Consider the following 15,204-nt stretch of genomic DNA (forward strand, 5'->3'; position numbering starts at 1 on the left):
ACAGACTTTCACATCTTTATTGTTTGTTGTCTGGGTTATTATTACAAAAGTTGTGAGCTCTGTCTCTTGTTTGCTGACTTATTTTTATTTTTGTTTCCAGGTTGCACGTACAATCAATAACATGCAGCAGCAGATCCAGCAGCACCAGCGACAGCTGGCTCAGGCCCTGCTTATGAAGCAGCAGCCACCCCCTCCACATCTATCTTTGCACCCCTCTGCAGGCAAATCAACCATGGATAACTTTTCACCCCATCCCCAGGCTCCTGGCCTATCTGACCTGCAGACCAAAGAGCAACAGTCTTCACCGAACACCTTTGCTCCTTACCCCCTTGGTATGTTTATTTAATGGTTTGATTAAAATGATGGAGGCAACAATTGTACCCCTTGACCAGAATCATAGCAATTATTATTGCTTCTGAGCCATGTCGGTTTGCACTGAATTTCATAGTTACAGCAGGTGATATCAACAAACTAAGATCAGTAAGCATTTCCCATACTTGAAATAAGTAAAGTTGGTTTCTCACATTTAATAAAAAGGATTGCAAGAAAACAATGACACTACAAGCAAAACTATTCTTAGAATCATAGTGCATTTATTTGTGTCCCCAAAAAAGCAATAGTAGGTGTCTTTGCAAACTAAGGGGAACTCCAATTTCTATTTAAAAGTTCAAGTTGAGAGGGTTAAATAAAACAGACAACTTTTTAAAATCACCGAGTTCTCATAAGATTTCCTTGCAAAATTGCTTTGTGTTTCATTTCATCCCAGTTGGAGGAGGGAAGGGAGAAGGACAGGAAGAGGGGAGGATTGAGGGACTGCATGAGGAAGGAAAGGAGAAAGAGAACTGGGAGGAAAAAGTGGCAGCCGGTAAGAGAGAGTCAAACCAAAGGTGATTGGGAATGTTAGTAAGGGAGGAGGAAGAGTGGTAGCCGGAACAACCTGAAAGGAAGCAGAGGGAAGGGAAAAGTAGTGAATATAGCTGGGGAAAATATATGAATATATAGTTTAACCTGCTTGTGTCATCTATTAAAGTTCAGTGTACTGAAAATGGCAACAGGAATAGAAGGTAGTTCATTATGTAAAGAGTGAGCTGAATGAGTGTAGAGACTTACAGTACATTTATAGCACTTGCATCTGTGCTTCTTACCCACCCTGGTGATTGCTTATTTCCCATAGTGTCTATCTAGTTCCTATAATACCTGAGCCCATGTTCCCTACTGGTACTTATTAAGTCTAGGTTTAAAACTACCAAAAAGAAATTACTTTTTAAAAAACTGTGCAATTAACTTTTAAAAGGTGTGGTCATGTAAGTTTTGTGGCTTTGGAACGTTTGATTTGCCCCTGATTTCCTCTTCTGCCCTTAACCAGAGTTACCACCAATTGTTATCTGTAGGAACAAAGAGTTAGCTGGTAAGATCTGAGAATGGGAGTGTGATTAAATAATTAATTAGGAATTAAGAGTGTATAACAACCTGTCCACTTCATCTTAGCTGGACTGAATCCAAACATGAATGTAAACAGCATGGACATTCCTGGTAGTTTGTCAGTGAAGGACACTTCTCAGTCCCAATCTCGCCTTCCTCAGTGGACACACCCCAACTCAATGGATAATCTCTCCAGTGCGGCTTCTCCACTTGACCAGAATCCTAGCAAGCATGGTATGTATAGAGCACTAAGAATATGATAATAACAAAAATTCTCGTTGTTCAGGTACAGATTTTCAATGATCATGGCAAAATACTTTTGCTTAATATCAGTTATCCCATTCATTATGCTCAGATTCATACACGATATGCAGATATATGGTATTCCTATAGCATTTAGGCAATTTATGGCATTTAAGGTCAATTAAATTAAGGATGAATTTTGTGCCTGTTAAAACATTTTTGCTTGGTAAATATTCTTTAATATTATAAATAATTTAAAAATATATGCATAGATACTCCAAATCAATGTAATTGGCTATGGATATTAAATTTCAAGTAGAATGTTTGCTTGTAAAAAAGTTTTTAACCCTCATAGTTTCTCTGATCCTCTTGGTAGCAATAGATGCTAAGGATCTGGATACAAGAATTCAAGAGGGTGCAGTCCACAGCTTCAAGCCCTTTAGATTTAGGTGGCTTAAAAAGAAATAACTTCATAGTTTTTAGGAATATATTGAGAGGATAAAACAAGTTCATTTTCCATCTTGTAGTGCAGCCTCACATTGGGACTGCACATGTGCATGCCTGCCGCAGAAGACTTTTCTAAGCAAGCTTCAGCAAGGGAGCACTAACGGCATCTAGACCAGTGGTCCACAACCTTTCTAAGGCTGTGGATCGGTGGTAGGGGAGGGCGATCTGGCAGCCACGCATGATGGCATGTGCGGCCTCCGGATCACCCTCCCCCCCACCAGGAAATTTCTCACTGCGGGGGGGGCGGGGAGTGGGAGCCGGGGCCAGGCCACGGCCCGGTGGTTGGGGACCACTGCTCTAGACAATGCGTGCAGCCAACTCCCCGCCAGATGAGTCACATGTCTTATGAATGGAGAGCCCCCTTTCCCCAGTTCCATTTTCACCACTGCAAAATGAGGACATGTTTCAACTAGTTTCACTTAGTTCGTCATTTGGATATGAGTTGTAATGGCTTCCAAAGCCATTTTCACGACATCCAGTAAGTATGGTGTTAAGATGCCTTGTTTGGGCAAGCACAACCACTACCTGCTCAGTTTGGGTGAGACCCGTCATGTGGCTGCATATGGGGTTTGCCAAAAATTCACCCCAAAAGCCAGATCAGAAAGGGCCTCCCTACTAAAAGCAGTTTTGTGGAAGAAAGTTGTGGGTCCTCAGTTAGCTCCACTAATTGACAAGACCCTGAGACTGGAACTGTCTTTGGTGAGATCCCTGGTTATCAGACCAGCTTGGGCTTCAGATCTGATAAAGCCTCCAGCTCCTCCAGCTGCAGGGGCACCTCCCAATATACTTCCCAATGATGTGATTATAGAACCTTTGATGGAAAGCCATTCTCCACCTAAAAAGCTCAAGAAGAGCAAGCACAAACAGAAAGCTCATCCTTCTAAGCGTTCAGAGCAGCCCCAGCTGAATGAGGGTGAATCCAGGATTGGAACGCAGGAAACTCCTCATTGCCTGACCCCAGTTGCCAGGTCAGTTCCAGAGCTTGGTTCTGACTGAGGAGATACTTTCATCAACATTCCCTCAGTGCATTTTGAACTTGTGAAGTCCCATCTTTTGATGTGGTGTCCTGTGCATTCTGGGGATTATACTCAACCGCCTGTGTATGTGGGGCAGTGGGACCATCCCATACGGGATGACAAGTTCGAATGCCCTTTCGGATTCAGTCATACTCTTCGCCTGACAAGGAAATTGCCACCCAGTTTAGAACCTCTGGAGGAGGGTCAGAAAAACTAAAAAAACAGCCCCAGTATGGCATTGGATCTGTTTCTGAATGAAGTCGTGGGTGATGCTTCGGGGATATCAACGAGTGAGGACTACTGCCTCCATGCGGAGCAGCTTTTGCAGATGGGAAGGCCTTTAGAACTTAGTGTTTCTACTTTGGACATCCACCCCAAGGACAAAATCTTAAATACATTATACTAGAAAACCCCAAATTCTATAGCCCAATTATCCAGGGCCTTGATGAGCTAAAGGTTCCTACCTGGATTTGTCCAGCATCCCAAGAACTTGGAAAGCCAGTATAGTGTGAAGGAAGATACAGCTGTATACCTAACTGTGCATCCATTGCCCTTGTTGGTAATAATTGAGGATGTGCATGAAACTGGGCCTCAATTCTGCCCCCACTGAAAGAGAGAGAAGGTGCCTGGATGTGCTGGGCAGAAAGGCTTACTCTTCAGCCGCACATAACTTTAGAATTGACAATTACCAGGCTGTCAATGGTGGCCACCAGTTAGTTCTATGGGAGGGTCTGGGGAAATACCTGGCAGCACTTCCCAAGGGGCCATGCCAATTGGCACAATAAATACAGACTAAGGCTATTAGAACCTCAAAGCAGATGAGTAACCCAGGGAAACATGCTGTGGCTGCTAAAATGATAGCTACTGTCATCACCCTGACTGACTGAGAAACACTTTGTTGCCTGTCAAAGTCAGAGGTAAGGTAGAAGACCTTCTGTTAGAATGGTCCATGTTGTTTGCCCAGTTAACAGACAAATACCTTTCTACCTTGAAGAAGGACCGACAATCAGTTCAGTCTTTGAGTTCTTTCCCACCTCTCCCAACCCAACAATTCCGAGGAAGATTCCAGCAAAGACAACAAGGGTTGCCACTCCCTTCTTTCAAGGCATAGTGACATCTCCCTTTTCATATCCTCCTTCATATCCTTCAGCTCTATTTAATCGCAGAAAACAGACCACAAGGCAGAAAGGGACAAAGCAGCAGCAGTCCCTGAAGAAATATCTCCCCAGACTCAGAAATTTTGACTGGAAATATCGGCCGGGGGGGGGGAAGCTGTGATTTTAGGGACATTTTCTCCCCTGCCTGACAATTAGATTTTGTCTATTGTTAACTCAGGTTACCATTTAGAGTTTCTGTCAGTTTCTATTTGCCCATTAGGTTCCCAGGTCCTTAATGACTTTCCTAAGTTAGACCTACAATTCTTTTGAGTTATTAACCAAACTAAGGAGCTATAGAGAAAGTTCTGGAGGGCCTTTCCTCTTTGGGATTTTTCTCCCATTTCTTTCTTGTTGAGAAAAAATGATGAAGGTTTAAAACCTATATTGAATTTATGGGAGTTAAATACATTTTTTATTGTTTCCAAGTTCCCAATGGTTTCTTTCTCAGCAGTAGACAAGTTTGTATCACAAAACAACTGGTTTGTGGTACTGGATCTAAAGGATATATATTTTCATATTGTAATGTGGGAACCGCATAGAAAGTTTCTTCAGTTCTGTAGGGGTTCAAAGGTTTTTCAATACACTGCTCTGCCATTCAGGTTGGTTACATCCCCCAGGGTATTTACTAAATGCCTTGCGGCAGTGGTAGCTTTCTTTAGGGACCAACAAATGACAGTTTTCCCTTTTTTAGATGATTGGCTCCTTGTGGGCCTTTCCCCTGAAATCCTCAAAATTTTGTTATCTAGGATCATTGCAACTTTCTTGGACTTTGGACTTATAGTGAGCAAGTAAATATTTAACTTGGTTCCAGCTCAATCAGCAAAGTTTAGTGGAGCTTTTCTAGATTCCACCCATGTTTTCCTTCCTAGGGATAAGGGGCTAGCAATCAGGTTACAGTGGAACTGATGGCAGTCAGTCCACTTCCTTCAGTGCCTGTTCAGGCTCATGGCTTTGACGATGGTTGTAGTGCCATTTGGCAGGTTGCATATGAGAACATTATAGGGATGGGTCTTCAGCCAATTCAATCCCTGTAGATATAACCTGTTTAAGAGGCTTTTTATCCTAAGAGTAATTATTTGATCCCTCTAGTGGTGGTTAAGAGATTCAAATATATTCAAAGGAGTGCCCTCTAGGGTTTGAGTTCTCCGTGTGGTCCTAACTATAGATGCATGCCTTTCGGGTTGGGGTACACATTGTGAAGGTCAATCCAAGGATTTTGAAAACAATAGGACAAGGAATGTCACATCAACCTCCTGGAGTTGAGAGCTATATGGTTTGCCTTGACAAAATTTTCAGGTGGTTGCCGAGAAGTGCGTATTGGTCAAAACAGTCAGCACCTCAGCCATGTTCTTTTTGAACAAACAAGGGGGCACCTTCTCTCACACCTTATACAAAGAGGCTCTCCAGACTTGGGAAGAGGCAGTTCAGTTGGGGCAGATCTGAGAGCAAACTCAGTGTGGAAGCCAACAGATTAAACAGAGGGGGGTGGCTTTCCTATGAATGGTCCTAAACCCAGTGTATTTAGGGCATGTATTCGAGACTTAGGGAGCTCCAGAGATAGACCTCTTTGCCTTTACCAGCTCAACAAGAGTCCCTCATTTTTGTTCCCTGGGGGAAGGGGTGAGAGATCACTGGGAGATGTATTCCAGTTCGTATGGGCAGATCCCCTGTTCTATGCATTCTCATTACACCCCATTGCTTCTGGAAGCTACACTTAGATTGATCCTATGTCATCTTAATAGCACCGAAATGGTCCCGACAACACTGGTACATACATTTATTTTGACTAGCAAGGGGCAGATAATGGACCTTCCCCAAACCCCAGACTTGATAGAATTCAGATCACTGGATCAGGTAGACCGTGCATGACTCCACCTTGCAGCAGGAGAATCTTACCAGACCTGAACCCCTGTCCAAGACAATAAGATAAGTACTAACACAGTCTAGAAAGTGATTGATAAGATATGCATACAATCTGAAATGGGCATGCTTTGTGAATTGGGTGAGAGATGGAGGGATTTGCCCTGCCCTATACAGGAGATGCTAGAATATCATTGGCAGAAATAAGCCTTTCAGTAGCATCAGTTAAAATGCACCTGGTGGTGCTAGCTGCCTTTCACATAGAGATCCAAGGGGCTTTGATCTCCTCACACAAACTAACTCAGCTTTTCTTGAAGAGTTTGATGAACATGTTCCCACCGAAGACTAAGGTAGTTCCGCCGTGGCCCTCACACATGGTCCTGTAGGCCCTCTTATGTCTCTGCTGTTCAAACCTATGGCCCTAGCCACTTTGGGACTCATAACTATGTAGGTCCCTGGTATAAACCGTAATAAATCTTACTTACTAACTATGAAGGTGGTCTTCTTGGTGGCTATCACCTCTGCCAGGCAGATTGGGGCACTAGCTGCATTAAAGAATAATTCCCTGTACCTGCAGTTTTTCTCAAGGAAGGGTGGTTTCTGTCTAACTTCCATATTTCCCAGGAAATCATCCTTCCAGTTTATTTCCCGCAAACTTCCTCTGAGTTGGTATAGAGACTCCACTCTTAGGATTTGAAGTGGGCCTTGCTGTAGTATTTAGACAAAATTAAGCAGTTCAGAAAAAGAAAGGCTTTATTTGTCTGTTATTGGGAACCACAAAAGGGAAGAGCAGGAGCATAACAATCGATAGCTACATGGATGGTAGCACCTGTTAGAACCTCTGACGGCTGACTCCTTACGAGCCCAGCATGCATCCACTGTATTCCTTCACCAGGTGCTGTTGGAATTGATTTGCAGAGCAGCATCTTGGTCAGCTGAGGAGATATTTATCAAGCATTAAATCCTGGACCTGCAGGATAGAAAAGACACTCAATTTGGAAAGACGATTCTACAGTCTCTTTTTGACTGAGGAGCTTCCCACCTCCAAAGATAATGTTGCTTGCTAAAGCCCAATGTGGGGCTGCACTACAAGGTGAAAAATGGAAACCAGTGTTGTTCATTGACATCTTGTGTGCATATACACATCTCGCCCCCCCCCCAACCAACACTGTGGGGTCCACAAACTGGACATGTAGTGCGTCTGGTGGGAAGGTGGAAACATGCATCGTCTAGAGGGCATGAGCATCCCCTACTGAAGCTTGCTTAGAAAAGTTTTCCACAGCAGGCACAATGTGTGTCTGCACATAAGATTTCAGTGAACATCAATTACAGGTAAGTGCAACTCTGTTTTACTGTTTCTTCATATAAGAAACAAATCCAATCCAAAATGAATAAATAACTGAGAAAATGCAAAGTATCCACAAAGTGTACTGTACATTCATCATATTAATGTTAATGTATTGAACTCTCAGTGCCATACTAAACAGAATTGTACCATTCTAACTTCATTGAAAGTGGCTTTGAGCCCGGGGTTAATTTGATTGTCCAGAGTCATAGCTGAATTATGTGATGAATATATTGTTCTTGTTAGACTTGCTGAAAAGCTTAGCAACAAAATTAAAATGATAGGTATTAAGAGAAGCAGTCAACAATTAACTTTGGTCTTTTATTCTCCCTTTCTGCTATATATCAGGTGCTATCCCTGGAGGTCTAAGTATTGGTCCTCCAGGAAAATCCTCCATTGATGACTCCTACGGTCGATACGATCTGATTCAAAACAATGAGTCACCAGCCAGTCCTCCTGTAGCAGTTCCTCACAGCTGGTCACGTGCCAAATCTGATAACGATAAAATCTCCAATGGTTCCAGCATCAATTGGCCACCAGGTAACTCGCAATAAGTATGATGGAATCATATGACTACAATGTTGGTTTTATTTATTTGACTTTATTATCCCCCCCTTTTAAACTGTAAGGTCTTCAAAATGAATGTAATATTAACTTCTTCCACTCCTTCCCCTCTTCCCATTGTATTTGCTGCCTGTTTTTCTGCCCCAGTTGTTCTGCTGGTGGCTTCAAAATGGCAGTTACTTGACGTCCTCCAAAATCCTATAAAGAAGTAGGATAAAGTTAATTAATCTAGATATAGTGTTTCATAAAATAAGACCAGAGAAAACCCAAGTTCATCCATGAACAAAAAATGGATTTGTAGAAAGGCAAAATGCCTCCAGAGTCACATGCCATTATAAACTGGGACAACTAGCCTCTTATCATGATGAACTTCCATAAACTTGACACCAAAACTGAGTCTGCTGAGCCTTCCAAAGATGAGATTCTTCTTAGGTCATTAGCAAAATGTCCATACTACTAGATGTTCTATCATGAGGTCATGATATAATCTTAGTTTTCATCTATTTTTCTACTGTGCCTTTACCTCAGTCATGAGAGTAAATGTGATGTCTCCATACTTTTCCAAACAGAATTTCATCCTGGAGTACCATGGAAAGGATTGCAGAACATTGACCCCGAGAATGATCCTGATGTTACGCCTGGAAGTGTTCCAACAGGGCCCACCATTAACACCACCATACAGGATGTTAATCGCTATCTACTGAAAAGTGGAGGTAGCATAATAGTCCTGTATTCTGTTGCATTTATTGTTTCCCTTCCTTTCTTTTACACATCTGTGTGCCTGCTAAGTGCCTGAAAGTGATCTGCCTGTACTCAGGACCATACTGGACGTGGCGCGCAGTCTTTTAGTTCTGTCACATTGGGAAGTTATGAGTTTAACCAGAAGCATAGTAGGGGAAAGAGTGCTAGTGCTGAACAGTTTCAGCTCTAGCCATTTTTTGCTTTCAAAATCCTCCTTTCCCATCTGATTTTCCACTTACAAAAAAAAAAAATGTAGCTTGAGAGGGCCAGTTTGGCAGCCCCTCGCCCTCCACCTGGAGTTGCAGACTTGCAAGATTGCTTTTGCTTTTTTTAAAAAGTGGCTTATCTTGTTTAAGCTAATTGTAACTAAAAGCAGGAACTGAAAACTCTTGCACTTAGTTGCTGTTGCTAAAACCCTCATATGGCTTTTTTGTTTGTTTTACCTTGGAAAGGGCATAGATTCAGATTCAGAGTACCTTTATTGGCATAAAATTGCACAGCATAAAATGAAAATTTCAAACAGTTTCAGATGTAAAATCTATCGTAAAAGATTTTCATTTAAAATTGCCAGTAAAAACTTTGCTACTTTTATAATAGTTGCTGTGTCCCTCACATTTAGTATCATTTTAATCAGTGTTTCTCATTAACACAGCTGAATTTCAATTTCTTCAGATAATTAGCTAACGGGCGACGAAATACTTCAAACTTAGCACACACCAGAAGTATATGGTACAACGTGTCAGGGACACTACATCCATGTAAACAGTATCTCTCCTGAGGAGGGATCTTCAAAAATCTACCTCGGGTGACATTTGAGGGAAAGACGCTTAAGCGAGCTACTAGAAATGCTCTTCTTAACTGGTGTATCTCCAAAATTTGGAGATACATGGGCATGGATTTGTATGCTAAGAGAATATCCCAGAAGCCGGGAGAACATACACTGTTGTTAGATGAGCCCAGAATCTGGGTATCCTGATCTTCTAGTCTCTGTGGAAAGTGCATAGTATGAGGATTTCCTTGTCCACTTTGGTATTTTCAAGCTGAATTTATCTTACTGCCTTGATGTATACTACTCAAAGGAAGTCTAGTAGCAGCGATAGTAAAAATGTAGTCATGTTGTTCAAATGGTTTGTTGGCCTTCCAAATGTAGATTGTTCTGGCATTGGCTATATCTCCTAGAGTGTCTGTGAAGCAGGTCTTCTGGATTCCCTTCTGAAGGGACATCTTGCCACATTTTATAGCTGAATTACTGCATTTTCTGGGATCCTGCCTCATAGAAATTAATATCTTTAAGTTCAAAATTGAAAAGAAGTTGGACTAGATGACTCTGGAGGTCCCTTCCAACTCTGTGATTCTATGATATTTTTATGAAATGTGAATTATAAGAGCTACTTTAAACATATTATTCTCCAGTTAATTAGCATGTGCAGGTATGTGTTTAGATCTCCTGCTTTTTGTTTTCTACTTGTGCTATATGTTTTGGGATACCCTTCCCCTCACCTCCTTTCCATAAATGCAGGTTTGTACAGCAGAGGGTCCTAGGCATCCTTGCATCATTCTCACTGTATGTTGAGAAAATTCTAAATACCCCCTTTGCTTTCTGCCCTTTCCCACATTTCTGTACATATATCAAAAGCCGGTACAAGCCCATCAAAATCGGGATAGGAGCTCCTCTACTTCCTGAAATATGTCGAGTTCATTGCAGCCAGCCAACTACTCCTCTTAATGACCTACTGGCATCTGATATTCTTTCACTAGCATGCATTGCTGAGACAGTGAAAACATTGTGTGTCGTTGCTACCAAACTCATGAGGGACTTGAGAAGGATTAAGTTTGGGGTGTGGGAACTGAAGCAAAGGGAAGCTGATGGAAGAAAGGGAATAACGGAGACATGAGTTGCAAGGAGATCTCTGTGTGATGGGGAAATGGTGCAAAGGACATGAGTATGCATTGAGAACCCATGATGGCAATGCAGAGAAAGTGCCATTGTGTATTCAGACGGGTGAATTGGGGTGGGAGCTTGTGAGATAGAGAAAAAAAGAGAAGGGGATAACAAGGAGTGCACAGAGATCTTTGTGGTGGAAACAGAGATGGAATTAACAGAAATGTGAGAGCATGTAGTGGAGGGAGTGCTACAGACAGAGAAAAACTATAATAACAAGAAAGTAGCTTAAAGAGAGAAAATAATACATGCCCTGGGGACATAGAACAAAAGGGTTATATGGATTATTTTAAGACATTATTAAAAATGCTTCTTGTGGTTTATAGAGTAAAGCAGCCCTTTTGAGCTGGCATAAATCACAAGTGACTCTTAGTCTTGCACTTTTTGCACCTCTGCTCTTCGGCAGTCTTGAGAGTCAAATCAATTCATCCCATTTAAAAAATGTGCAGTCTACACCAAGGAAAATCAAGTTACGGGATAAAGAATTTTGCATATTAGCAACATGATTGCATGGTGTTCAGTTTATATACCGTTTTTGCCGGTGTATAAGACGACTGGGTGTATAAGACGACCCCCCAACATTTCCACTCAAAATATAGAGTTCGTTACATTACATTACAGTACTATGGGCCACTATGAGCAGCTATGTCTATCCCAACTGAAGTGCACCCAGCGTATAGGACGACCCCCCCACTTGGAGGCATGTTTTTCAGGGGGGAAAAGTAGTCTTATACGCCAGCAAATACTGTACTTTCATTGCTTCTGGAAGGTTTGAGAACAAATTCAGTTCTAGTGTCATATTCAAATTTCCCAGTCTGGTTTTAGGGTGATTGAGAATGCTCTAAGCAAGTCTTTCCCAACCAGAGTTACTAGTAACCCCAGGATTGCTACAGAGAAGTTAATCCCATGTATGTGTGTGTGGGGGGGGATTTGATTTATTTTTATAGATAGATGGATATAGATATGGGAGAGGTTCTAGAAAGGGATGGGAGGGAAGTGCTGGATCTGCTGCACTCCTATTGGCTCCTCCTATTTCTCTTCTCAGAATTTCTTCTCAGAGCACTGTCAACAGAAAATGGCTAGAGGAAGGCTGTTGCAAGCAGAGGAATTCAAGTAGGGGAGGACTGTGTCCAATGCCACAGAGTCTACCCTCTAAAGTAGTTGTTTTCTCCAGGGAAACTGATCTCTGTAGTCTGGAGATGAGCTGCAATTCCAAGTCCCACCTGGAGGCTGGCATCCCTAGCCAAGAGTTGGATACAATGCAAGGACTATGCACAACCTGCACAAGGATTCCTTTCTTCTGTTTCCCCTTGCCCTGGCAGTGATTTCCAACCCTGGAATTCTCAGGTCTTGCTAGAACTGCCAACCTCCTGGTAGTGCCCAGAGATCTCCCAAAATTACAAGTGATCACCAAATCACACAGATCATTTCCCCTTTGAATTGCTTCTTTGTATGGAGGGTTTTATGACAGCTGAGATTAATGCTTCCTTATTTTGCGCAGGCAAGGTACTGCACAGACAAAACTGAAACTAACTTCTTATTTAACAAGAATTTTATTTTATGATTGATGCCATGCACACTGTAAACATGTGACTTCCAGGGATACGGCAGGGAGGTGTGGCCAGCTGGCATCATTTCCAGGATTACTTGAAGCCTGAAGAATATTTCAGGGGTTACTCCACCATCAAAAGGTTGAGAAAGGCTGCTCTAAGCTCTTCTCCACTTGGGTGCTGATTCCATCTTTCATTTTGAGGTTTCCTCTGACTATGTCTTAATTGACATTCAACTTAGCCATTGCTAAATACCAAGCCACTGTTTTAAAGTCATAGTTTGAACTGAATTTGCAAACTGCATTATTTTTTAGTGTTGGTTTAAGAAGATGAGTATGAATACGATGAGTATGAGGGTCAGGAGAGAGATACTATTTGGACAGGGAAGCTGAAGCTATGAACAGAATGCATTTGCCAGTCACAAGCTGTGAACAGAGATGCCTTTTATAAATTATACATGTTTTTCCAACCTTGTTCTACAGCTGTGAGAGGCGGTTTTCTAGGTGTGGAACTACAGAGTGCTTCATGCATGTCTGAAAAGGGGTCTATTTGTTATGTGCATTGTGTGTACCCTGGAATAAAATAGATATAGATATATAGATATAGATATATATAAAAGAAAAATCTGTTGCCCTTGGCATCTCTTGTATGCCACGCAATCAAGGAACATGCAAAACTACATGCAGCCTAATAAAGTCTTCTTTCTTTAGGTTGTGCATCTCATTTTTGGCTTTGTATTAAAACAATAAACATCATACATACACATTTAAATATTCAGAGTTTAGAATTTTTAATGGGAGAAATATAATTATATTCACAATTGGAATCAAGTTTCCAATTTCTTTGGTTTGATTTTGCAAATAGTGGATATAATCCACATGTAAGATGAACCCAGAACTTTATATCTGTTTGCAAGCAGGAAAGAAAAACAGGTACGCAAGTCCTATGGCCATGGTAGAAGTGTATTATATCCAATGTATGTAAAATCAATTATCTCAGTAGAATGTTAGAGGTATTGAAATGCATGCATATACTTCTTACATTCCTTTTCTCCCTTCTATATCCCTGCCACTCTATTCCCAATGCAAGTTACTTATATTCAGAGTACAAATGACTTGCCGGAGGGCTGGATGGGAGGTGCTCACAGACCTCTCATTCCCTCACCATCTCCTCATGCTGTTCATGTGTTTGCTGGTAGACATGAAAAAAGGACTGTATTGAGCTCTGTCAAGATATATGTATTATTTTCAGTATATTTTCAGTAAAAGGTTTGCTTATTTATTTATTTTAGTTTTTATTGGTCACTGCTGCCTGGTCTACCAGCTCGTGGCGGTTTACATTCAGTTATAAAAACCCAAATACAATAAAAATAATACAATATAATACTAGCAGCAAGATCCCTTTACATTGCCCCCCCTCCACATCCATACATGGCAACAACCACTACCACCGCCCCAGCCACTGCTCCAAAGGGGTACTCCTACCCAGATGTCCAGCACAAAAGGCCTATGGTTGTTCAAGATGTGCTTAAGAATAAGGCTTTGTGCAGTATTCATTGAATGATTCCTTAATCAAAATGTACGCTATATATATATTTTTTATACGTATGATAGGTTTTTAGGAAAGGTTGACAAGATATCTCTCACCCAGGGTATCTCCTCATGTTCACTATCTGCCATGGTTCATATCATCACAGAATCCTTGAGCTTAGCGATCCCCAACCTGTGGGCCGCGGACCACATGTGGTCCTTCGACTAATTGGAGGTGGGCCCCGAAGGACCCCCCCCCAGCCCTTTACTTCATTCCCCCTGGCCCTTTACAACACACTTCAGGTGTCATTGTCTCCCATCACTCTCAGATGGGACTATCTCGTTGCAGAGAAACAAGCTCAGGGTTCCCATTGATTTGTCATTGTCATGAGTTAAATTTTCCATGAAAATAAAATGTTCCTTATGTTCATTGTTGTGGCGTGTCTGTATCTTATTTTGAAGGGATGTTTAAACATTACCATAGCGATCAGAGAGTGTTAGGGCAGTGGTTGAGAGTAGAGGAGTAAACTACCCCCCCCCCACACACACCGGGCCTCAGTAAAAGTTGAGCTAATTCCCTAGTTTTGAATTAACAAAGACAAATGGCTGATGTTCTTTTACAAATGATAATTTGGATTGCATTTAAATTGATAACGAAGAAGAAGAAACTTTAATGTTACATTTTATTAGTTTGGATTGGAAACTTCTTCTTTAACATTAAAGTTTATTATTTTAAGTTATGTTGCACATACTGGCCAGAAGAGATGTGTAACTTCAGGGTTGGACTTTCTGACCATATAAAGATTTACTGTACAAGAAATAGACATGGCATGATTCTTGGCAAAACTGAGTGCTTACTTTGAAAATGCATTATTAATAATTGCATTATTAAAATTTAAATTAAAGTTTTTTCACAAACATCCATTTGCATTAACATTTTGTTGCTACTGCAGTACCTTGCACTAGCTGAAATAGGTCATTGCTTATAATGAAGTTTCTTTGTTCCACAGTTTACCACAGATTTACAGCAAACAAACAAACAAAATGCTTCAAATGACATGTTCTTTAAATTGGTAGAAGCTGGCTATAGGATAGACACCACTTCATTTGGCGCTAACTAATAAGTATTGCACCAGAAATTGAGGCTGTAGATGGCTTCAATAAATGTGTCCCAATTAATTGTTGATATTACAGCCTAATCTTATGCCAACTTCACAATTGCATCAAAGTGTGACCCTTCACTCCCAAAGCAGGTGCAAAGACACACTTTGTTCCCTTGCCCAGTTCTGCAGCCATGCTGTTCTCTAGAGTACAAGTTTAGATGCAAC

General features: G+C 41.4%; 1 protein-coding gene across 5 annotated transcripts in view; it reads left to right on the top strand.

Annotated features, from left to right (window-relative positions):
- Positions 1-15,204, top strand: part of TNRC6C (trinucleotide repeat containing adaptor 6C) — a 176,452-nt gene that overhangs the window by 138,799 nt on the left and 22,449 nt on the right. For all 5 annotated transcript variants that reach the window (XM_077327647.1, XM_077327644.1, XM_077327645.1 and 2 more), the window contains 4 exons: positions 101-332; positions 1,489-1,656; positions 7,899-8,090; positions 8,684-8,827. In XM_077327647.1, coding sequence (XP_077183762.1) covers positions 101-332; positions 1,489-1,656; positions 7,899-8,090; positions 8,684-8,827 — 736 coding nt within the window. The remainder of the gene's footprint in view (positions 1-100; positions 333-1,488; positions 1,657-7,898; positions 8,091-8,683; positions 8,828-15,204) is intronic.

The sequence above is a fragment of the Paroedura picta genome, chromosome 3 (assembly GCF_049243985.1).
Source record: "Paroedura picta isolate Pp20150507F chromosome 3, Ppicta_v3.0, whole genome shotgun sequence".
Taxonomy (NCBI): Eukaryota; Metazoa; Chordata; class Lepidosauria; order Squamata; family Gekkonidae; genus Paroedura; species Paroedura picta.